This window comes from Sciurus vulgaris, assembly GCF_902686455.1.
Source record: "Sciurus vulgaris genome assembly, chromosome: 5".
In the NCBI taxonomy this organism is placed as follows: domain Eukaryota; kingdom Metazoa; phylum Chordata; class Mammalia; order Rodentia; family Sciuridae; genus Sciurus; species Sciurus vulgaris.
Window position 1 is genome coordinate 54,253,815 of NC_136465.1, and position 27,142 is coordinate 54,280,956.

Genomic DNA, 27,142 nt, shown 5'->3' on the forward strand with positions numbered 1-27,142 from the left:
ACTATGGAAAGCAACATGGAAATTCCTCAGAAAACTTGGAATAGAACTTCCATTTGACCCTTGGCATATACATAGTGAAGTGGCCACATCAGTGTTTATACCAGCTCACTTCACAATAGCTAAGCTATTGTGAACCAACTTAGGTGTCTTTGAACAGATGAATGGCTAAAGAAAATGTGGTATAAACACACAATGAAATATTACTCAGCCATAAAGAAGAATGAATTATGGTATTTGCTGGTAAATGGATGGAACTGGAGACTATCATGCTAAGTGAAATAAGCCAATCTCAAAAAACCAAAAGTCAAATGTTCTCTCTGATATGAGGATACTGGCTCACAACAGGCAGGGGGTAGGGAGGAGGAGGGGTTCACCAGATTGGACAGAGGGGAATGGGGGAATTAAGGGAGAATCAGAATGGGAAAGAGAATAGAATGAATCGGACATAACTTTCCGATGTTCACATATGAATACACAGCCAGTGTAACTTCTCATCAAGTACAACCACAAGAATGGGAATTTGGGGCTGGGGATATGGCTCAGTTGGTAGAGTGCTTGCCTCACATGCACAAGGCCCTGGGTTCAATCCCAAGTACCACAAATGGAAAGTTATACTCCATATATGTATGATAAGTCAAAATATATTCTACTGTCATGTATAACTAAAAAGGACAAATTTTTTAAAACTAAAAAAAAATTTAAATTATTACTATGAAAAAAAGAAAAGATAAAAATAGAAGAATCAAATAAAATTAGAAATGAAAAAGGAGCTACAACCACTGATTATCATAGAAATGCAAAGGATCACAAGTAACTACTATGAAAAATTATCCATTTGGACAATCTAAAAGAAATGGATAAATCCTGGATACATAAATCTTACTAACAAAAATCAGGAGTTAAGAGAAATATTAATCTTAATATCCCAATTAATTATTAAAGAGACAGAATCACTAACATAATATAAGCTAGCAACAACAGATCAGACTTAATTAATTTATCACCCTCATCCATCTCTAGCCTTTCCTTTGACAGGTTACATTTTATTACTACCATCAATCTTTCTCAAAACTTTTTCAAAATATTTAAGGAGTGAAATATTTTAAATTCATGTTATGAGGCCAGAATTTCTCTGATATCAAAGTGAGACAATAAAATTATAAGAAAAGAAAATTAAAGGCCAATATCCCTCTTGAAAATAATTGGGAAATTCTGAAGAAAATACTAGCCAATAGAATTCCCAGCACCATAATGGGTCATTCACAATTATTAAATAGGATTTATCCCTGGAATTCAGGGATAATTCCACAAATATAAATCTGTCAGTGTGATATACCACATCAGTTAAGAATGGGGGGGGGGGGGGAGAAATGGTATGATTGTCTCAATAGATGCGGGAAAAGCTTGACAAATCCTAACATCCTCTCATGATTAAGAAAGAAAAAAAAGGTTACATACAGAAGGAACGTACCTCAACACACAGACAAAAGGAGGCCATATGTTAACACCTACATCCAATAACATACTCTCTGGGGGGAAGGTAAAAATTCTTCTATAAGATCAGGAAGCCAAGGTGGGGACAGAATAGAAGTTCATTGGATTAGACAGAGGGGAACAAAGGGAAGGTAGGGGAGATAGGAATTGGAAAGACAGTGGAATGAATCTGTCATAACTCTCCTACGTTAGTATATGAATACACAACCAGTGACTTTCCGCATCATGTACAACCACAAGAATAGGATCCTAATTAGAATAGTTGTATACTCCGTATGTGTATAACTTGTCAAAAAACACTCTACTGTCATGTACATCTAAAAAGAACAAAAAAAAAAAAAAAATTAAAAGAAAAAGAAACCTGCCCAAGTCACACAGAGTAGATGATGGAGCAGGATCAGAAGCCATGCCACCTTGCTTCAGGGTTTGCCTCTTTGCTACTCTATTATCAAGCCTCTCTTTGTGAAGTGTTGGGGTAAAATGGTAATAGAACTTAATTTTGCTATTGCTCTTGTTATATTATTACATCTCTTCTAGTGTTAGTGTGAGAAATAAAAGTGTCAATTAAGAGAAAACCTGACACATGCAAAAAAAAAAAAAAAATCAGGAATCAAGAGAGTCTACTGTCACCACTTCTATTCAACATAGTAATTGAAGTCCTGTTGAGAGCAATGTGGTTAGAAAAGAAACAATAGGCATCCAGATTGGAAGAAAAGAAATTAAACTGTCCCTGTTTTCAGATGGCATGCTCTTGTATGGAGAAAATCCTAAATATTCCACCCAAAACTTTAAACTATGAACAAATTAAGTAAAGTCATAGAATCCAAAACCAACATGTAAAACTCAGTAGCATGGCAGTCATATGTTAAAAACGAACTACCTGAAAAACCAATCAAGAGGTCAATCCAATTTACAACAGCTAAAAGTAAGATTCTTAGGAGTAAATTTAACAAAAGAAGTTGAAGTCCTATACACTAATTATAGAGCATTGATGAAACTATGTGGTAAATAAATAGGAACATTTAACTTTCATTTTCCTCATTAAGGGCTTCATCACTCTTCCAGTGGCTATTTAATAGGCTGATTTCTGAAAAACTTGCATGCAAGAGCTAACAGTACAAACAATGGCTCTCCTGCAACAAGAGCCAGTGCACAGCATTTCATGAGTTTTCCCTCTTGCTTACCCCAGTGATAAATTCTGGACTACTCATTCTTCCTGGAAGGACTATGGCCATGCACTCAGCAGAACATCTATGGCCCCCACTGTTAGTACTATCTCCTTAATGACCTAATTCTGGGATTTGATGGTTTTGCATAGATCACAGAAAATAGAGAAGTGAATGCATAAAAATCCCACTTTCAGCAGCTATCTCCCCAGAATGTGCATCCCAAATGTGAATACAGCCCTGGCCACAGATCCTCTTCTAGTTAGTGCAGAGAAAAAGGGAGATAAATACTCAGAATCAGCACTGTCATTAATATGGAAAAAAAAAACTGGAAAACACAGCTACCCCCCAGCTTTCCAGCTACTTTTACGAAGTTTGGTTCTTACTTTACCAGTGTTGGGATACTAATAGGACAAGGTACATTCCTAAGCTCCAGAGATCACCAAAAAACAGACAAAGGTCTGAATAAACAGAAATATTTGAGGAAAACCTTAACATTTCCCACCAAGTAGATTGTTGAGATCCTTCTCCTTCCTAAGGCCAGTATTACAAGACTGAGCAAAGTATTTGTTATCAAATATGTAGACATCAACACAGAGAGTGAAGGAAAATAAGAAAACAAAAGAATATAGTCCGGTTAATGGAACAAGATAAAATCTCTGGAAACCAATTCAAATGAGTTAGTGATATATGATTTATCTGACAAGAATTCAAAATAATGGTTTTACAAATGCTCACCAAAGGCAGGAGAGGAAAGCAAGAATAAACTGAGAGTTTTGATTTAAAATTAGAAAATATAAAAAAGTGGCAAATAAAAATCACAGATCTGAAGAATACCTTAATACTTTAATTGAACTAAAAAAATCAATGTAGGCATTCAATAGCATACTAGATCAGGTAGAAGGAAGGATAAGTGAACATGAAGACAGGTCCTTGGAAATCATATAATCTGAGGATCAAAAAGCAAAAGAGCAAACATAGTTTAAGAGACTTATGAAACACTGCCATTCATAATAACACAACATTATTGCTATACCCAAATAATAAGAGAGAATAAAACAAATGAACAAACAATATATATATATATATATATCAAATAAATAATGGCAAAAAAATGTTCTAGTCCTGGCAGACCTAGATCAAGAAAGATCACAAGACACCAAATAATAAAAAACCAAAATGATCTCCATCAAGGCACATCATAATCACAATGTATAAAGGTAAGGACAAAGGGATAATATTGAGAGCACCAAGGGAAAAGTAAATTGTTATGTAAAAGGAAACCTCTATAAGATTATCAGCAGATTTTTCATAGATCGAAATGGAGTGGGATGATATATTCAAAATACCGAAAGAAAAAAGAAAGTGCCAAACAAAAATATTACATCCAGCAATCCTGCTTCTCAAAAACTAAAGAGGCTCTAAAGACTTTCCCCAACAACAACAGCAACAAAAAGCTGAGTCTGACAGTTTACCACCACGAGAACTGACTTACCAAAAATACTAACGGGAGTTCCTCAAGCTGGAGGAAGAGGAAGCTAATTAGTAAGATGAAAGCAAAATTCACAGGTACAATGAATACAAAGAGAACAATGTCATATCGACAACAATCTGATGCTATATTGATGATGGGTAAATCAATTATATCTGTAGTATAAAGTAGTATTAAAGGTTAAAAGGCAAATTATTAAAAAATAACCAAAGTTGCAATAATAGGTTAAGGATAAAAATTAAATATATTAATTGTAGCATCAAAAAAAAAAAAACCCACAAAAAAGTGGGAGAAGGGAAAGTAAAAGTAACAGTTTGTATACGAAAAGTTAAGTTGTTATCCATTTAAAATAGTCATGAATAGATACAGAATATTTTATGTAACCCTCAGAGAAAAGTGAACACAACTTCTAATAAAACAAAAGCCTATAACAGACATAAAAAATTAAAACTGCAATGAGATAACACCCATAACTGTTTAAAAGGAATTAGTATCAAAAGGGTAAAGGATAAGTATTGACACAGGAAGAACACTCATATGCTATTATAAGATTGTAAATTAATACAATCATTAAGGAAAACACTATGGAGAGTCTTCACACACACTCATACAAAAAATAGAACTAGCTATTCCACATCAGGGTATATATCCAAAGGAAATAAAATCATATGTCAAAGAGATATCCCCAGGTTGATATTTACTTCAGCATTATTCACCGTAGCCAAGATACGGAAATAATCTGAGTATCCTCAATGGATCAATGGATAAAGAAAATGTGGGATGTATACATAATGGAATACTATTCAGCCTTAAAAATGAAGAAAATATGTCATGTGTAGCAACATGAATGAATTTGGAGGACATTATTTTACATGAAATAAGACAGGTACAGAAAAACAAATACCTTTCCATCTCACTTATATGCGAAATCTAAAAAAGTTGAACTCATAGAAGCAGAGAGTATGGTGGTTACTAGAAGTTGTGTGACTGACTGGTAGGAGGTCGTTGGGGAGATGTTCAAAGGATACAAAATTTGTGTTAAATAAGATTAGCTGTTGTCCTGGTTTGGCTAAACTGAGTCTAAATTTATTTTTCCAGTTTATGTTGTTTTTCTCTTATTCCTTGTGCAGGCAGGTGAAAGTCACTTGAGACCCCAGATTCAGGTCTCTTACCTGGGCCCTAGTAACAAAGTTTGGTGATCCTGGCATATCTAAAGCCCTCCAATGGAGTCATTTGTAGATTACACTCCCAGGGGCTATTCGACCCTGAATGAAGGGAACAAGTAAGGATGGTCCCGATAGCCGCAACACAGCTTTGGAAAGCTCCTTTGAGCTAGAGTCAGCTGAAATTGTTACTTTTAATAAAACAGAAAAATGAATTTTAGAATATGGGTCCAATATTTGATCTCTTAGTAAATTCTTCCCAGCAGTGGATGTTTTGCTCTCATCCTTCCTTTTCTTTTTTTTTTTTTTTTTTTATTGTTTAAGGCTTTTGTGGCTCTTCTTTCAAGCCCATTTGGAGTTCTTCTTGAGCCAGGTGTTGGACATAGACCAGTGGATTTTTGTTTGTGATTATGATACCAATTTCCAAGTAGGTGAAAAGAGAGGCCTGGTTCAACTAGGGTGTGTTTAGAGATCTCTGTGGTGATTTGAATGAAAAAGGGAAGCACCAATTCTTTCACAGAGCTCCTTAGAGAATTTTTGTATAAACCTGTGACAGAAAAAGATGATTTTTATTTTTATGGTATAGCATAGACAATATATCTGAAAGTATACTCTAATTTAATGCAAATATTTTATGTGTTATTAAAAGGTAAGAGGCACCAGCAGCTCAGGAGGTTGAGGCAGGAGGAATTCCTGGTGAATTCACTTTTTGGTTCTGCGTGCTTAAATTGTATGTTTTTGTTTTGTTTGATTGGAGGCTTTTCGCTCTCCATCTTATTCTTTTCTGATAACCATTTATTAAAGGATTGTTATTTTAGGCAATCTAACTGGAAGATGAAAAGTTAACTTTCAGACTGGAAATTCAAGATTTACATAAAGACTTTCAAATATAAATCTTTAAAGTTGTGTCCGCTGCCATAAATATATTTTTGATTTAACTTTCTGGTTATAAACTTGGCAAATTTATATTTCTATGTTTTTTTGCCTTATGACTAGAATTTTATATAAGTAGATTCCTGACAAGTTGCTTAATGTAAATTTATTAGAAAGGTACAACAAAGCTGTCTTCATAACAGTTAACACTTTTTTGCCTGTGTTTCTAGTCAATCAGGATTATTACAGCAATTCTATTTTCCCCCCTTGGAAAAAAATAATAATAACGAAGTCTATGTTTGGTTTCTCAAATTTCATGGATAGTGTAGAAACAACTGTTAGAAATAAATTGGATAAATATCAATTTTAATATTGTTTTAAAACATGATAGAAGTAAAACATCTGAGTCATTTTCATACAAGTTAAAATATGGAAATATCATTTGCTAAGTGTAAATTCAAGTACTTGGTTTGTTAAAATCTATAAAACAATAATGTGTTTGGGTCTATAAAATGTGACTCATAAATTGCTGGCATTAAAATATTTGTGATGTATTATCAAGAAACGTTTAATCTTTGAATAAATTTGGAACAACTATTCTAGAAGAACAAGTAATGAGAATGATGACTTTAATTACTTTTTCATCTAATATAGGTCAATAATTTAGAAAATTTCAAACAGTAACTTTTTTAATGACTAAGGGTGATATTTGTTCATCAGTTTAAAATATGGTCATGTTAATTTGTATAATGGCAACTTATTCAATATTTAAGTTTTTTAAAATAGCCACCATCTATTTTAGGTTGCAATCAATTTTAGAAAAAAATCTTGTATTGTGCTATCAAGACTCATTAATGAAGACGAAAGTTATAGAGTTATAGTTGCCACTTACCTGACCTGTCAGTAAATGCACTTACTTATGTGACTTAATGCCAACAATAGTCATATTCTAGCCTAGAAAGGCTTCCCTGCTTCTTTGTATTAAGTGACTGCTGTTTCCCTTTCTGTTCCTTGTTTAAATTATTTTTTTTTAAATATAGGAATTTTTAAAATTGTTTTTACAGTGAAAACTTTCAAGATTATAAAACAAAAATCATGGGCCTTTTACATTCTAAATATATGTGGGTTTTTTTGTTATGTTTTGTTCTTTGCTTTTTATTTTTGGTGAATGTACAGTGCTTACATCTATTCGTATATGGTGTTCTTAGTTTATCTGGAGTATGAATGTGAGCATATAAATATCATTAACAAATATTCAGGAATACACAATGGAGACTATATACTAAGTGTAGACACAGACTGAGTTCTAAACAGTTCATAATTAGAGTTAATTAAAACATAGTATCAGAATTTTAAAATCAAAAAATTTAATTTTATTTGGTGTTTCTTTCCTTATTCCAAGGTTAAAAAGGAAATAACAGATAATTTAAAAGAACCAGTAACACAGACATATGATTTCTGACTTCTGGGGTGAATGTTACATTTTTGTTACAAATGTATCATATATCCTATGTTCTAGTTAGAAAAAATATACTTAAAGACAATGTTTTAGATAAGAACAATCCTACATGGGATTGGGTAATTAAACTAGCAATAAATAAGAACATTTATGTATAAGGTATGTTGTCACTGTGACCAAAATACCTGACAAAAGTAGCTTATGGGAAGGGAAGTTTGTTTGGGGCTCAGTTTCAACACTTCCTTTGTTCTTATCCCAAAATAAGGCAGAACATTATCATGGAATTCTTAAATCTTTCTGGTTTATTTCAGTTTGCATAAAGTCATATACTGAAGGATCCCACCCATGTTAGTAGAGTCACATTCATAGAAAGAGAACCAGAATTGTGGTTTCCAGGACCTAGAAGGTAGGGGGAGTGAATGGGAAACTATGTAGAGTTCCAGTTTTACAAGAGGAAAGGGGTGATGGAGACACATGGTTATTCAACATTATGCATTTATTTAATACCACTAAATTATATACTTCAAAATGTTTAAGGTGGGAGTCTTTATTATGTTATTTTACCACAATAAAAAATTGGGAAAATATGTATTGGTTAGTATACTGTCAAAATGAGTATAACCATAAAAAGTAACTTTTAAAATAACTTGAAGTTTTGTAGTTCTAATTACCATTCGAGGACCACACATGCTGCCATCTTCTACAAATGATTCATCTCTGTGCTCATATGTTTTGTAAGTTGTTATTGTGTCCAGAGGTGGCGACCGACCAGTTAGATATGTAGATACACATATTTCCTCTCGTACATGTGCATAAACCACAGATAAATTTGGACGTATTATTAAATTCTTATGTGGCCATGAGCAAACTAATTTTCCACATAGCATATTACTAGAAGCATAAGGGGAAAAATTATCTTATCATTATTAATAACATAGGTAACTGATAAAATAAATTAATAACATATGTTCTCTATTGTTAGGAAAATAATTGACTGCAGCCTTCCCTATTTCTTCTAAATTGCTGATGTTCTGTCTTAGTTCTCTACCAAATGTGAAAATATAGCTTACTTTTATTTAAGTTAGCATACAGATAAGTTAAAAAGAATGTTTTACTAATGGAAACCTACGTTTTTAACCATTTTTTCTAAGTAAATTTTTATTCTAAAAAATTATCAATGACTTACAATATGACTCTTTTTGTTTTATGAGTCAATTTAGCAAGTGAAAAATGATTGTTACAATCTGACAGCCCTTTTCTGCCCTATACTAACTTCTTAAATTTGAACAAATGATCATTTCATTCAATTTTTCATATACAAATGGGATAATTTTTAATGCACACATATGATATATAATATATATTTATGATTTATGATATATATTTGTGATTTATGTCATAAATATATATTATATATATAAACTGCCTAACAATATCTAGCTCCTTACAATCATTAATAGAGGTTCTTTTATGATTACTTTAATATTATAGATCTGAACACATGTTATTATAGGCAGTAAATAATATTGTTCAGCTCAAAGAAACCCAGGAAAAATATGCCATTATGGTTTTTACAGACTAGATTCTGGAATTTTAGTAACCTATCATCTACATTCCAAGTAGAATTGTAATTTTATAAATACATACCCAAAACGACAATATGCACCACCACAATTTCCAAATCTATCCCATCTGGAATTTATTTCCTCAAAACAAGTAAATGAACCACCTGTAGAATCTAAAAACAACAACAATAACAACTTAGGTAAATTATAATACAGAATTTAGATTATATAATAGAAATAATACAGCTGATCTGGAAATCATTATATGATCCTGAAAGAGGTGTATGATTCCTCAACATTAAAAAGTTGATCATGGTAGAACTAGATTAAAAAGGGGGCTCCTAATTTTACAGACTTCATTCTGTATTAAACAGAAAGTAAACAGCAAAATTATTAGGAAGGTTCTTTATTTTTAGGAAAATAAGCAACAATCGCTCTTTTTCTTCTAAAATGATTATTTTGTGTCTTAGTTCCCTACCTAATATAAAGAAAGACTTTACCCTTATTAGTAGAGAAATACTATCTGGAGTGTAATACTGATAACCAATTCAAACATCATTTGATTTAACTCTCTTTATCCCATACTACAGCCCTATCCCTGTTCTCTTGTATCCTCACCATAAAAAAGTTACTGAATTTTAAAACTAGAAAGGACACTAATGTTTATCCACTTAAGCCTTTTTGTATATTTAATTATGTCTAATTTTTAAATTGTGAAAAATTTAAATATCTATAAAAACTGCCCATTACTCTGACATGGTAATTTAGGGATAACTGGAGGTTGGAACATTTTAGGACAGACCCTTGAAGCCTATAGCTACATCAGAAGTTACCAGGGAGCACAGTAAAGGGTCAGATAATGTCAGGACAATGACAATAGGAGCTCCAATAACCTACTGTGGGAATGCTCTTAGAAGAGATTCTGAGGAAAAGATGCATTTTTCACCCAGTAGGCCTAAGTAATATTATTGGCTTGTTTAGTTTAGTTTAGTTGTTTAGTTTAGTTTAGTTTTGTTTTTTGTTTGTTTTTGTTTTTGGTCTTTTTTTCCCTTGCCTTGCCTTTTGGTAGCTCAAGGATCTTTGAACAAAATGTATTTATTTTAGGGAAGTTGTTAATTCCTTTATGTTTATAACTCACAGTACTATTCCACCATGCTTGATTCCCAGAGCAGGTCTGTGATGAAGGCTTGCAGATATTTGTGTTTCTGATTATGGATGAGGAAATCCAGAGTCCTACACTTGGTGAGGTCAAGCCCAGTGATCAAGACTACCATAAGCTTCTATTCCTAAAGGTGGGTCTAAAATTTGAGGTGTAGAGGAGATACAATCAAAAGGAAGCATAGCCTGGGTTGGTGGTGCACACCTGTAATCCCAGCAACTTGGGAGACAGAGGCAGGAAGATCACAGGTTCCAAGTCAGCTGTAGCAACTTAGCAAGGCCTTCAGCAACTTAACGAGACCCTGCCTCAAAATACAATATAAAGAAAAGGGGGGATGTGGCTCAATGATAAAGCACCCCTAGGTTCAATCCCTGGTAACACGCACACACACACACACACACACACACACACACACACACACACACACAGATGGAGAAGGAGAAGAAGAGGGAAGGAAAGGGGGAGGAGGGAGGAAGAGGAAGGAGGAGTATGCATAGTTGTATTCTCCTGCAGTTAGATATCTGGGAGAGGATAAAATGAGCTGACACAATTTCATAAAATGCTTCTATGTAAAAATACTCCAGAGTTCCTACCCATCACTGAAATGCTTAATGGAGCTTTAAAACAGGCACTGGCTGGGGCCAGAGGTACTGATAAATACATCCTCTGGTATAAAATAGATATCGCAGCCAGTGCAGCTCTACATGTCATCAGTGGTTCCTGAACACATCTCCTGTTGCTCTCAATGATGTCAGGGTAGGGTAAGACATGATACAAGTTCTACATAGGTCCCTAACAGTCACCGCAAGCTAAGAGTCAACAGTGTAAGCAGGTAAATCACTGACCACAGTCAGAAATGAACGTTCAGAGTCATTTTTCCACTAGGTAGTGGTACAGGGCAAGTTGTACGACCTCCCGGTGCCTCACTTTCTTTGTAAAGAAAAACTAAGCAGTCAGACTCTGATGTTTCTCTCATCTAAAATATTTTATTATACTAAAGTTTTACATTCATTAAGCATACTTTCAAAGTTAGAGTTTTAGTTGTCATAAGCAAAGTCACAGGCCCTTTTTTAAGCATGCAGCCTATGGGAAGTCATGTGGTTTTTGATATTATAGAATTTTCTTCACCTTTTTCTACTGGGTTCAAAACATTGAAGGATTTTCTAATAGTAAATATGTGAGTGCACATTTTTCCTTTTGACTAAGGCTCAAATATGACAGCCTGGCACTGTTTCTTATTCTTTATTTAATTTTAGCTAATTTATCTTTTGGTGTTTGCTCCATGTCTGAGCAAGAATTCTCCACGAATTCAGTTTTCCAAATTAGAATGAATTATGACTGCCTAAAGTACTTTTACTGAAAATTCCTTGGAAAGTCTTGCCTACTGTATTGAAAATGTCATACTCCAGAACAGAACTATATGTTCCCTGGGCCCTATGTGCTCAGGGCCCATGAAGTAGACCTCTCTAGTAGTAATCTGAAAGGCTGACCCAAAAGAAAAGAGGGAGGGAGAATTATATGCTGTTACTTTTATTAATCAAGTTATGGAATTACATGTCCTTCCTCATTGTTTATAACATTGGACCCTGTATTGAATGTTTTTTATAAAACCTTCAAAAGCCTCAAGCAGCTGGGAGTGGTGTCACTCACCTATAATCACAGCAGTTCAGGAGGCTGAGAGACAGGATGATCTCAAGTTCAAAGCCAGCCTCAGCAAAAGTGAGGTGCTAAGCAACTCAGTGAGACCCTGTCTCTAAATAAAATACAAAATAGGACTGGGGATGTGCCCCAGTGACCGACTGCCCCTGAGTTCAATCCCTGTTACTCCCCCCTACCAAAAAAAAAAAAAAAAAATTCAAGTAGTAACATAAATACTATAAATCGTCTCTGAACAATCTTGAGAAAAAAATGTATAAAGGTGCTCCCATTAGAATGGTGTTCCCCCACAAGAGCAACAGGCTTTGCCCTGAGTTCCTCTAAAAAGTCCTCAGAAGAGTCTTTTGTCTGTTTGGGTTTTTTTTTTGTTTGTTTGTTTGTTTGTTTGTTTTACTAAGAACACTTTATCATAGAAAACTTCCCTATCATGTTTTCATAGTCTGAGGCTAATTGCTTCGGGGATAGTAACTGTATGTGCTGAGAGAAATAATCAAAAGACTGAGATGCCATTTCACAAAATTTATGGACCCTTTCTGAAGACACTCTGTTAAAAATCAGTCTCTGTACATCTAAAATACAATACCTGACAAAATTTCTGTTGTACACTATCGCTTTAATCCTAATTCCTAGTTTACCTCATTAACCTGGGTTATTTCAGGAAGTAGAAGGGCAATTGACATCATAGAGAACTTTTGACACAGCCAAAAGTAATTAATGTTTCTAAAAAGAGCTTGAGAACACAAGGAAGGAAAGCTACAATCTTTAACACTGTTATCCTAAGTTAGAGCGAAATTATCTCCCCAAAATTCCATCACTCGAAATTATGTGCTAAAATCAGAAGAAACCACTATGAAATTTGTCCTTCTTGTGCCACTCCCATTCTTCATCTGGTATTCACACCACCTTCAGTACTTCTGTCCCCTCCCCGTCCTTCCCCTAATTCATATTCAAGTGAATGTCATCTCTGGGTCTCCCAGAGGAAACTACCAATTCAACAATATAATATTTATCTAATATTGTTAGTATATGTGGGAACTAATAGAAATTTAATTGAAGCCATGGTCTAGAACTGAGATGAGAGCCATAAAAAAGTATATTCCGAAGATACAGAGACATGAAAAGTTTGCTCTTGAATTAGGAATGTAAAAAAATTTTTTTTTAGTTTTTTAGATGGACATAATTACCTTTATTTTATTTATTTATTTGTATGTGGTGCTGAGGATCAAACCCAGTGGAGCAAGCTCTCCACCACTGAGCCACAACTCCAGCCCTGAATTTTATTGTTTTATCATCATCATCATCATCATCATCATCATCATCATCATCACCATTATCATTATTACTTTATTATTTACTGCCCAGGGCAGTTGACCTTTAATAGTTAATCTATTAATTCCTTCGATTTAGAAAAATTCTTAAGACCCCTAGGTAGAAAACTAAAATGAAAGGAGCACTGTCCTCTCTTTTTTATAATATCCCAAATACAAGATTTCTGGAAATAGAAAATTATAAGAAAGAATAAATTGGGATGAAAATTCACAAATCTGGGAGATTCCAAAATTGTGAGTAAACATTTTTAAAGAAACTTGGAAAGTTAGCAAATTAGGAACTAACTTGGATTACTTTTGATGACAACTGACCCCAAGCATAGACACTGGATCAAAGAATGTCTATTCTCTAACAATCAAGGTATTTTAGGAATAAATTGCTTGTCATTTTTCTGCATTTGTCTACAGATATTGCAAGCAAAAACATTTTTGAAAGAATTAGTGTCCCATGAGCTATTTCCTTTACTGGTCAAATAAAAAATACTTCCTACTCAGGTGCCTGTAATCCCAGTGATACTGGAGGCTGAGGCAGGAGAATTGCAAGTTCAAGGTCAACCTCAGCAACTTAGGGAGACCCCCAGGCAACTTGCAAAGCAAGAATGTTTTCCAAAATGTAAGTACAAAAACAGATAGGGGCAGACTTACCATGTCTGAGATGAAGGAACACATGTGGTCACTAGGATTGGACAAATATTATTCTGAAACCAAGATGCTTTAGCTATCATACTTCCCTTTATGAAGAAATCTGTACTATTTGAGGCAAGGACTATTGCTACTCTCATTAAAGGCTTTAAAATCACTCAGCACCACTGCTAGCTAATTCTAAAGAAAAAGTAAATGAGATAAGAAATACAGGGGTACTGACTGAGAATCACTGTCTGTACAACACTCAGTTCTGGTTTTATCTGGAAAATCATTAGACCATAGATCAGGAGCACTTTTTCATTTCCCCCAAGTTTACTGGTCATTTGTGTGTATCACAATTATGTTTTAAATACTACCCTGTAGTCACTGTATTACCAGATGCTGCAGCTAAAAATTCTGATGGAAAAGCAGAATTTATTATTAAATTATAATAAATACCAAAACCTTCATCTCACCTCCTTCTTAAATTCTTGGCAGTCCTGTCAATCTGGACAATACCTAAAGGTCTTTCCTAGGACCTGGTTTTTAAAATACCTGAAAGAGGACTGAGAATGAAACTGTTCACTCTTTTGGAGAATAAAAACTAAATGTATATAGGAAATTGTATATTTCCATGAAGCAAATGATCCACTCATTTAAAGGAACCTATCAAACTGAACTGAACTGGTTGTGAGCTGAAACCCTCACTCATCAACAAGCACCTGGAAATCCATCTAATCACTGAGTACCCTTTACTAAAATCCTTACTTCCTTTAAGTCTAAATCAAACCCTACCACCACAAATTCTATACAGTATTATGAAAAGCTTCATTTCCACTTGAGATTTCTTCCTTTAACAAATAGGAAGTTCACATAAATTGATTTTTCTTTTTCAGATTCAAAAAAATATGATTTCCTTTAACATAAATATGTACTCGGCAAGACTTTAGTCATTAACAAATTATGTTAACATTTTTGTAGTATAAAATTGAGTAATAGACTTTAGAGTAATCAGATTCAAGGAACTAAGAAGAAAATTATGTTCATTACCGCCTCCGATTAAATTTTTACACTGTTGGTCAAAAGTCCGACAAAGTCCTTCAAAGCAGTAGCCTGTACCCGAACTACATGGTTGTCCAGTGCGAGCGTAAGTGTCAAGCACACAGTATGCTTCCTTCCCATTGCAATATTCTTGGAAATCACAGTCTTTATCAAATGATTTCCTACAAAGTATATTAGCTGGTTTTAACTAGGAGAGGAAAGAAACATAAGAATTGTATCAATGATATTTAATTTTCTCTCTCTTTGGGCTCTAAATCCCCATCAGCCAACAGCAATTTTAAAAAAAGGAAATCTCAGGCTTGGCGTGGTGGTGCATGCCACTAATCCCAGTGGCCTGGGAAGCTAAGGCAGGAGGATTGCAAGTTTAAAGCCAGCCTCAGCAATTTAGACAAGCCCTAATCAACTTAGTGAGTCCCTGTCTCAAAATTTTTTAAAAAATTAATTAATTAAATAAAAGGGCTGGGGATGTGGCAAAGTGATTAAGTGCACCTGGAACCACTCTCCCCGCCCCAAATAAAAAGAAAAGAAAATCTCTTGAAATCTACTAAAGCATCACATAGATATTAATGAATTTCTTATGCATATAAACAGTCGGTAATACTTTTAAGAGATGTTAGAAACTCAAAGGTGAACAGGCTGCTAAAACAGAAAGAGGAGCTAAAAATTTAATACAAAAATTTCTTGTAACCCATTATGGCTATGGGCAGCTTCTGGTGTCTATATATTATCAATCTTAAGAAATTAGCAAACATTTATGAAATGATAGCATACATCATAAATATTGTGAAAAAAATACCAATTTTAAAGTAAGATAGTTTGAGGATACATATGACAAAGTTTATGTCACATATCACGTTGTAAAGAGCTTAGAAAATAACTTCTCCAATTAGTATTCAGTGCTTATGATTTAGCTGATATATTTCAGGGTTGCCTTCTGCATGCTTGATTTTGTAAAGGACATTTAACCATCAACTCTGCAAACAGTCCTCTCATCAATGAAAGCACCAATTCCTCATCATAATCCTATTCAAAGAAAGTTAAATATTTTCTAGTTTTAAAAGGTCCCAGAGGCCAGCTGATATGACATTCATGTCCCCAAAATAGGTTTCTAATTTTTCTTGAGTATTGACAATTATTTGCTACCTGTGGCAAATATCACTCAAATTCTTCAAGTGATAGACAAGAATATAAAACACAGCATCTATTGTGTCACCCAAACTTACAAAATTAACATTCAACTCAAAACCAATGAAAAAAATTAAATAAGAGTATAATAAGAAAGTTATTAATACTATTTTCTCAGAATTTGCTTCCTTTTACAAATTAATGGGAATTTTAGCTCTATTCTAACATATTTTTAATACCTATGAATACTCAGTTTCTCAAATGCTCTCTGAACGAAGCTTAAATTTCCTACTATCTCCACCATTAATGGGTAAAGGAAAAAAAACATGTTTTTATTTTTTACATGTAGGAGAGTCATGCATTTAGACTTTTGAAAAGTTATATTTCACAGTAAAAGAGGTTAAATTAAATGAATTTAATTATGTTGCTCCTCTTGGGTTCATCTTATGCTTGAAAGATTTCTTTCCTTGACACTCTTGATTAATTTCTGGTTGCTGGAAAGCTTTAAATATTATCTCTTTTTGTTTGTGAGATTTTTCCTTCTGATTTGGGGCGGGGGTTGTAAAGCTTTTTTATTCTTACCAAGACTCAGTTTGTATATGTTTTGTCTAATTCATGGTCAAAGTTTATGTCTTTCCACAACTGGACCAGGAATGAGTAAGTTCATAACCTCTGACTGCTCCTCTCACTACACTTGGTTGCATAGTAAAGAAACTGCCATTATCTATCAAAAAAAAAAAAAAATCATCACTTGAACTAAGGACCTTTCCACAACTGGATCTAGGGACTAATGTGAAATGTGTCTACTACCCAAGTCTCCAGAGTTTTGTAAATGTATTCCTGGGCATGTGAAATGTACTTTATTCAGTCAAAAGTAATTCCACTTTGGTGGAAACTGGTAATCACTATAATACTTGCATATGATAGATAAAATAAAAACTAATTTGTTTAAAGTTATATCTAATGTGAAGAACTAAAATTATACTTTGTTTAGTGAAAGAAAAGTAGGAGTGAATGTACTCATAATGAGCACATATTTAAATCGAGGGAAACTTGGAGAAGGGAAAGTAATAAAATGAGTTAAAATTCTAAAGAAGTCAATAAAGGTCCAAATTGAACTTTTAGAAGTGAAAATTTTAATTTCTGAAATGAAAAATACATTGAATAGGATTAAGAGCAGATTAGCTATTGGGAGAGAAATACATTTCTATTGCTGTATTTTCAAGTTCAAATTCAAGTGAACTTAAAAAAAGAACAATAGAAACTATTAAATGTGAAATGGAAAAAAACAGATTTTAAAAAATTAATTGTGGCATATTCATACATGAACTTCTAACATAATTTAATCTGTTTCATTCCCCAGTACCTTCCTTTTCCCTTCTTTCATCCCTCACCCTGATCTACTTTATCTACCATTTTATTTTCATGAGATTTCTTCTTTTTTCTAGCTTCCACATATAAGAGAAAACATATGCACTATGACTTTCAGAGTCTGCCTTATTTCACTTGATATGATGTTCTTCAGTTCCATTTTTCTACAGATGGCATAATTTCATTCTTCCTTATTGTTGAATAAAACTCCATTAGTTAACATATATCCTACATTCATTATCCATTCATCTATTGATGGATACCTAGGCTGGTATAAACATGTGTAGGCTTGTATTTCTATAAGGTATGTGTGTATCACTATAGTATACTGACTTCAATTCTTTTGAATAAATACCATGGAGTGGTATAACTGAATCATTGAGTGGTTCCAACTCCAATATTTTGAGGAAATTCCAAACTGATTTTCATTCTGACTACATGTTTTAGTCAGCTTTTGCAAGGCTATGATCAAAATGCCTGACAAAAACAAAACAAAAGAGGAAAAGTTTATTTTGGCTTGTAGTTTCAGGGTTTCAGTACATGGTTGGCCAACTTCATAGACTCAAGGTGAAGCAGAACATCATGGTTGAGGGGCATGGCAGAGGAAAGCAGCTCAGGACCTGACAAACAGAGAGTTCTGCTCATCAGGGACAAAATATGAACCCCCAAATCTAAACCTTACTGACCTACTTCCTCTAGTTACAACCTACCTGCTGACAGTTGCCACCCAGCTACACAAGCCTTTTGGAGAGAACATCACCATGCAATGTGCCCCAGGTGCCAGATGTGGAGCTTCAGGACTTATTTGCACAGCTGGATTTCAGTCCTGCTTTGGTCCTATTCCTTCTTTCTATGCCCCTATTTTCGTGAATGGAAATGTTTATACCTTTACAACACTTTTGATTTTTACAGGATCTCACGATGGGAACTTGTCCTAAGTCTCAAAGGAAATTGTGGACTTGAATTTTGGGGCAATCTTGAACTGTTGAGACTATGGAAACTCTTGAAAAATGTATTTTGCTTTGTGAGATGGTCATAAGCTTTTGGGGGCCTGGGGCAGAATGTTAAGGTTTGGATATGAGGTGTCCGCCAGAAGTTCAAGTGTGAGACAGTGCAGGAAGGTTTAGAGGAGAAATGATTGGGTTATGAGATCCTTAACACAGTCAGTGAATTAATCCCCTGATGAGATTAACTAAGTGGTAACTAACACCTGGGTAGAGTGTGGCAGGAGGAGGGGGGATCCTGCGGGTGTGTCTTTGGGAAATATATTTTGTATCTGGAATGAAGTCGCTCTCTCTCTTTCTCTCTCTCTGCTTTCTGATCATCATATAAGCAGTTTCTCTTCAGCCACACTTTTCACCATGATGTTCAGCCTCACCTGGAGCCCCTAGGGAATGGAGCCAGATGTCTGTGGACTGAAAACTCTGAAACCATGAACCCCTAAATACACTTTTCCTCATTAAAATTGTTCTTATCAAGTATTTTAATTATAGCAGGAAAAAGCCAACTAAAACACCAGCTAATCAATCATGAATTAATGCACTGATTGGGTTAAGGCTTTTGTAACCTAATCTTTTCTCCTCTAAACATTCTTATGGGGTCTCACACATGAGCTTTTAGAGACGCCACATATCCCAACCATACTTCTGTACTAATTTAGGTTCCCACCAGCAGTGTACAAGAGCTCCTTTTCCCCCACATCCTCACCAGAATTAATTATGACTTGTATTCTTGATGATTACCTCTCTAACCAGGGTGACATGAAATCTCAGTGTAGTTATGATTAGCATTTTCCTGATCTCTAAAGATGTTGAACATTTTTTCATAAACTTGGCCATCAGCGCTTCTTTAGAGAAATGTCTATATTAGTTACTATGCCCATTCATTGGCACATTTATCAAGGATAAGATGATTGTATCTGGGTATATTTGTCTCTATATATTCTACATATCTGTTTTTATATCAGTTCCATATGATATTTGTTACTATAGCTCTCTAGTGTAATTTGAAAAGGGTATTGTGATTCCTCCAGCATAGCTCTTCATGCTTAGAATCACTGTAGGTATTCTGAGTCTTTTTTTCTTCCATATTAATTTTAGTCTATTTTTTCTAGTTTTGTGAAGAATGCCATTGGTATATTAAAAGAAATCACCTTGAATCTGTAGATCACTTTTAGTAAAATTGCTATATTAAAGATATTAATTCTTTTGTTTATCCTTCCATGATAAACAAAAGTTAAAAGAATTTACAAGTAGAAAGCCTGCACTACAGAATGTTCTCAACAAAATATTCCATGAGGAGAAAATGAAAAACAACAATGCAGGTCAGCAAAGGGAGGAACTACCTCAGAGAAAAACCAGTCAAAGGAGAAACCAAGCCAACTTAAAAACCAAAAATAAGCCAAATGACTGGGAATAAAAATCATTTCTCAATAATAACCCTGAATGTTAATGGCCTAAACTCATCAATCAAAAGACATAGACTGGCAGAATGGATTAAAAAGAAAGACCCAACAATATGCTGCCTGCAAGAGACTCATCTCATAGAAAAAGACATCCACAGACTAAAGGTGAAAGGATGGGAAAAAAACCTACCACGCACATGGACCCAGTAAAAAAGCAGGGGTTTCCATCCTTATATCAGATAAAGTGGACTTCAAGCCAAAGTTAGTCAGAAGGGACAAAGAAGGACATTTCATACTGCTTAAGGGAACCATAAATCAGGAAGACATAACGATAGTAAATATTTATGCCCCAAACAATGGTGCATCCCTGTACATCAAACAAATCCTTCTCAATTTCAAGAATCACATACACCACAACACAATAATTCTGAGCAACTTTAATGCACCGCTGTCACCACTAGATAGATCTTCCAAACAAAATCCAACCAAAGAAACCATAGAACTCAATAACACAATCAATAACCTAGACTTAATAGACATATATAGAATATTCCATCCATCAATGAGCGGATACACTTTCTTCTCAGCAGCACATGGAACCTTCTCAAAAATAGACCATATGTTATGCCACAAAGCAGCCCTTAGGAAATGCAAAAAAATAGAGATACTGCCTTGTGTTCTATCAGATCAGAATGGACTGAGAGTAGAAATCAATGACAAAGTAAAAAAAGGAAATTACTCCAACACTTGGAGACTAAATAATATGTTATTGAATGAAACATGGATAACAAAAAACATCAGGGAGGAGATTTAAAAATTCTTAGAGGTCAATGAGAATGATGATACAACATATCAAAATCTCTGGGACACTAAGAAAGCGGTACTAAGAGGAAAATTCATTGCATGGAGTGCATTCCAGAAAAGAATGAAAAGTCAACAATTAAATGACCTAACATTACAGATCAAAGCCCTAGAAAAAGAAGAACAGAATAACAGCAAAAGTAGTAGAAGACAGGAAATAATTAAAATCAGAGCTGAAATCAATGAAATTGAAACAAAAGAAACTATTCAAAAAATTGACATAACAAAAAGTTGGTTCTTTGACAAAGTAAACAAAATAGATAAACCCTTAGCCACACTAACAAAGAGAAGGAGAGAGAAGACTCAAATTACTAAAATACATGATGCAAAAGGAAATATCACAACAGACACCACTGAGATACAGAACATAATGAGAAGCTACTTTGAAAATCTGTATTCCAACAAAATAGAAAGTACCGAAGACATTGACAAATTTCTAGAGACATATGCTCCTCCCAAACTGAACCAGGAGGACATACACGATTTAAACAGATCAATATCAAGCAATGAAATAGAAGAAGCCATTAAAAATCTACCATCCAAGAAAAGCCCAGGACCAGATGGATTCTCAGCCGAGTTCTACAAGACCTTCAAAGAAGAACTCATTCCAATACTTCTCAAAGTATTCCAGGAAATAGAAAAGGAGGGTACCCTACCAAACTCATTCTATGAAGCTAATATCACCCTCATACCCAAACCAGGAAAAGACACATCAAGGAAAGAAAATTTTAGACCAATATCCTTGATGAATATAGATGCTAGGATCCTTACCAAAATATTGGCAAACCGTATCCAAAAACATATTAAGAAAGTTGTGCACCACGATCAAGTGGGGTTCATTCCTGGAATGCAAGGATGGTTTAACATCCGTAAATCAATAAACGTAATCCATCATGTCAATAGACTTAAGGATAAGAATCATATGGTTATTTCAATTGACGCAGAAAAAGCATTTGACAATATACAACACCCCTTCATGCTGAAAACACTAGAAAAAATAGGGATAGTAGGAACATACCTGAACATTGTAAAGTCTATTTATGCTAAGCCCATGGCCAACATCATTCTTAATGAAGAAAAACTGAAACCATTCCCTTTAAAAAGAGGAACAAGACAGGGATGTCCTCTTCCACCACTTCTATTCAACATTGTCCTCGAAACTCTAGCCAGAGCAATTAGGCAGACTAAAGAAATTAAAGGGATACAAATAGGAAAAGACGAACTTAAGCTGTCACTATTTGTGGATGACATGATTCTATATTTAGAGGATCCAAAAACCTCCTCCAGAAAACTTCTAGACCTCATCAATGAATTCAGCAAAATAGCAGGCTATAAAATCAACACTCATAAATCTACAGCATTTTTATACGCAAGCGATGAAACAGCTGAAAGGGAAATGAGGAAAACAACTCTATTTGCAATAGCCTCAAAAAAAATAAAATACTTGGGTATCAATCTAACCAAAGAGGTAAAAGATCTCTACAATGAAAACTACAAAACACTGAAGAAAGAAATTAAGGAAGACCTTAGAAGATGGAAAGATCTCCCATGTTCTTGGATAGGCAGAATTAATATTGTCAAAATGGCCATACTACCAAAAGTGCTATACAGACTCAATGCAATTCCAATTAAAATCCCAATGACGTACCACACAGAAATAGAGCAAGCAATCATGAAATTCATCTGGAAGAATAAGAAACCCAGAATAGCTAAAGCAATCCTTAGCAGGAAGAATGAAACAGGGGGTATCACAATACCAGAACTTCAACTATACTACAAAGCAATAGTAACAAAAACGGAATGGTATTGGCACCAAAATAGACAGGTAGATCAATGGTACAGAATAGAGGACACGGACACAAACCCAAATAAATACAATTTTCTAATACTAGACAAAGGGGCCAAAAATATGCAATGGAGAAAAGATAGCCTCTTCAACAAATGATGCTGGGAAAGCTGGAAATCCATATGCAACAGAATGAAACTAAAGCCCTATCTCTCACCCTGCACAAAACTCACCTCACAATGGATCAAGGACCTTGAAATCAGACCAGAGACCCTGCATCTTACAGAAGAAAAAGTAGGTCCAAATCTTCACCTTGTTGGCTTAGGATCAGACTTCCTTAACAGCACTCCCATAGCACAAGAAATAAAAGCAAGAATCAATAACTGGGATAGAGTCAAACTAAAAAGCTTTTTCTCAGCAAAGGAAACTATCAGTAATGTGAACAGAGAGCCTACAGAGTGGGAGAATATCTTTGCCACTCATACTTCAGATAGAGCCCTAATTTCCAGAATCTATAAAGAACTCAAAAAACTCTACACCAAGAATACAAATAACCCAATCAACAAATGGGCTAAGGAAATGAACAGACACTTCACAGAAGAAGATGTACAAGCAATCAACAGATATATGAAAAAAATGTTCAACATCTTTAGTAATAAGAGAAATGCAAACCAAAACTACACTAAGATTCCATCTCACCCCAATTAGAATGGCGATTATCAAGAACACAAGCAACAATAGGAGTTGGAGAGGATGTGGGGAAAAAGGTACACTCATACATTGCTGGTGGGACTGCAAATTAGTGCAGCCACTCTGGAAAGCAGTGAGGAGATTCCTTAGAAAACTTGGAATGGACCTGCCATTTGACCCAGCTATCCCACTCCTCCGCCTATACCCAAAGGACTTAAGATCAGCACACTACAGAGATACAGCCACATCAATGTTCTTAGCGGCTCAATTCACAATAGCCAGACTACGGAACCAACCTAGATGCCCTTCAATTGATGAATGGATAAAGAAACTGTGGTATATATATACAATGGAATATTACTCAGCTATAAAGAATAATAAAATTATGGCATTTGCAGGCAAATGGATGAAATTGAAGAATATCATGTTAAGTGAGATAAGCCAATCTCAAAAATCCAAAAGAGCAAAGGACTTAAAATCAGCATACTACAGAGATACAGCCACATCGATGTTCATAGCTGCTCAATTCACAATAGCCAGACTGTGGAACCAACCTCGATGCCCTTCAATTGATGAGTGGATAAAGAAACTGTGGTATATATATATATATATATATATATATATATATATATATATATATATATATATACAATGGAATATTACTCAGCCATAAAGAATGATAAAATTATGGCATTTGCAGGCAAATGGATGAAATTGGAGAATATCATGCTAAGTGAGATAAGCCAATCTCAAAAAGCCAAAGGACGAAAGATATCGCTAATAAGTGGAGGATGACACGTAATGGGGGGGGAGGGAAGGGTTAGTGTTAGGGTTAGAGTTAGGGTTAGGGAGGGGGGCAAGTATGGAGGAAGGAAGTACTGTATAGAGGGTAAAGAGGGGTGGGAGGGGTAGGGGGAAGGGAAAAAATAACAGAATGAATCAAACAACATTACTCTATGTAAATTTATGATTACACAAATGGTATGCCTTTACGCCATGTAGACACAGAGAAACAACATGTATCCCATTTGTTTACAATAAAAAAAAAAATCCAAAAGAGGAATGATCTCACTGATAAGCGGATGATGACACTTAATGGGGGGTGGGAGTGGGACAAGAATGGAGGAAGGAGGGACTATATAGAGGGAAAAGAGAGGTGGGAGGGGTGGGGGGAAGGAAAAAAATAATGGAATGAATCAAACATCATTACTCTATGTAAATTTATGAATATGCAAATGGTATGCTGTTACTCCATGTACCAACAGAAACAACATGTATCCCATTTGTTTACAATAAAAATAAATTTAAAAAAAAGATATTAATTCTGCCCATCTGTGAACATGGAAGCTCTTTTCCTCTTCTAGTATCTCCATCTATTTCATTTTTATTGTTGTGTAATTTTCCTTGTAGAAGCCTTTCATTTCTTTCATTACATTTATTCCTATGTTTATCATTTTTCTTGAACCTATTGTGAATGGGATCATTTTCCTGGCTTCTTTCTCACAGATTCATTACTGGTATATAGAAAATTTGTTGATTTTTTAATCCTTATTTTGTATCCTACTACTTTACTGAATTTGTTTTTCTGCTCTAGAATTCTTCTGGTGGAACTTTTAAGGTCTCCTAGGTGTAGGACCATATCATCTGCAAACAGGAATGATTTTAATTCCTTTTTATTTCTATCACTTTTGTTGCATTTCTAATCTCATTTAATTCTAAGAATTTTAAATATCTCCTCTAATCTCTGTGATGACACATTCACCTCTTAAAAATGTATTCTATGCATTTGTGTAGTTTCTGTGGGTAGCCTTGCTATTGATTTCTAATTTCATTACATCATGATCTAATAAGATTCAAGGAATCATTTCAACATTCTTATATTTGCTAAAACTTGCTTTCCGGCCTAAAATATGATCTATTTTTGACAAAGTTCTGTGGGAAGCTGAAAAGAAAATATCCACTGTTGGATTAAATATTTTGTAGATGTCTGTTAAATTCATTTGATCTGTTTTAATTCTGTAGTATCTGTTATGCCTGATTGAACTATTAGTGATAGAAGTATTGAAATCACCCAGAATTATTTTATTAGGATCAAGCTGAGGCTTAATGTATAATAGTGTTTATTTTATGTAATTAAGTTCACCAATGTTTGTGGCATAAAAACTTGTTATCATTATACCTTTTTGTTGGATTTTCATCAATATGTAGTGATCTTCTTTGTCTCTTCTAACAAATTTTGGCTTGAAGCTTACTTTTTGGACATGGATACACCTATTTTCATCCTAGTTCTATTTACATGGAATATCAATTTCCATTTTTTAACCTTTTAGCCTGTCTTTAGCTATGAGGCAGAGAGCATATAGTTGAATTTTGCTTTTTAACCCAATCTTTTAGTGTATGTCTTTTTTAACTTTTAATGGAATTTCACTTTTAATGGAAAAATACAACTCTTTAGGTTAAAACAGGCCTTTTTATTTTATGGGATAACAACTGTTTACAATATGCTTTTCTTTGACCTAAGTTATATTTGTAGAGACAGTATTCTTTAGAAATACTGGGGCACATTTATTATTATTAGTGTATAAACACAGTCTCAGATGAACATATTCTGAGGAAAATCTGTAAACATCAAAGTGATAGTGTGTCTTTTAATTGGAGAATTGAGACCATTTACTTTCAGTGCTAGAGTGGTCCTATCGATTTATTTCTAATGCTTGATTCAATCCTAATTCTCATTTGTCTATCTACTTTTCTAATGAGACTGACCTCTCCTTATGACTCAACTATGCTATCCAAAGGAAATGAAGTCAACATACAGAAGAGAAACCTACACACCTTCCTTTATTATAGTGCTATTCATAGCAGCCAAGTTATAGATTCAGGCTTGGGGCTTCTCAGCATATGAATATAAGAAAACATAACAAGTATGGACAATGGAGTATTATTCATCCACAGACAAAAATGAAATTCTATGATCTGCAATAAAATGTTTGTAGCTGGAGAACAAAATATTAAGCAAAATAAAGGAGACACAGAAAGACAAGTATTGCAAATTTCTCTCATATGTGGAAACTTTAAAAAAAAAAAGAAAAAAAAAGAAAAAAAGAATTAACCTGAAAGTAGAAACATCAGGTATGATGACAATACAGGAAAGGATAGATTGCTAAATGGAATAAAGTGTATGCAGTTCGGTCCAATTGTGCTTGAATATAATATAGAAAAAGGTTAAATGTGGTATTGATATGTTTTCCATCTCCTTAAAACATACATCCCTCAAGTAAAGAACATTGGATTATCATCAGCTACAAGTTGCCACTTACCTTGCACGCTTGTGTACAGCACTCTCCAGAGCCACATTCTGAGTTACCTTTTAATGAACATGATGAAGGATCACAACACGCTTTATGTGTACAATTCTGTAAAGAAATGCTAGGTGTTATGAAGCATATATGATTGAGTAACAGCACATAAAACTGCAACACAAAACTTTACAAACTATTTTCTCACATTTGTAGTTTCATATTTACAGAAATCAACATTTCATTTAGAATTTTGTGAATGTGTTATTCCTCTACATTAAATATGATTTGAAAAATACCACTATGAAGTCAAAACTTAGAGGAACATTATAAGGTACCTGATTAACTACCATTTTCTTTAAATATGTATATATTCTTACATTTATTTTATTTTATTTTTTGTACCAGAGATTTAACCCAAGGGTGATTTACCACAGAGTAAAAAACTGGGGAATCTAAATAAAATGGACGAATTCTATCTGTATTTATTTCCTGGTGATTATATGCTGTAGTTTTATAAATATTAAGATAAGGGAAACTGGATAAACTTTGCAAGGGATCTTTG

At 34.2% G+C, this 27,142-nt stretch overlaps 1 protein-coding gene across 1 annotated transcript in view; it reads right to left on the reverse strand.

Moving 5' to 3' along the window:
• The window catches only part of LOC306661040 (disintegrin and metalloproteinase domain-containing protein 5-like), a gene marked incomplete at both ends in the record, with an annotated part of 77,752 nt that overhangs the window by 9,739 nt on the left and 40,871 nt on the right, over positions 1 to 27,142 (reverse strand). Inside the window, 4 exons of the mRNA XM_079139875.1 lie at positions 8,319 to 8,538; positions 9,295 to 9,385; positions 15,030 to 15,228; positions 26,599 to 26,694. Coding sequence (XP_078996001.1) covers positions 8,319 to 8,538; positions 9,295 to 9,385; positions 15,030 to 15,228; positions 26,599 to 26,694 — 606 coding nt within the window. The remainder of the gene's footprint in view (positions 1 to 8,318; positions 8,539 to 9,294; positions 9,386 to 15,029; positions 15,229 to 26,598; positions 26,695 to 27,142) is intronic.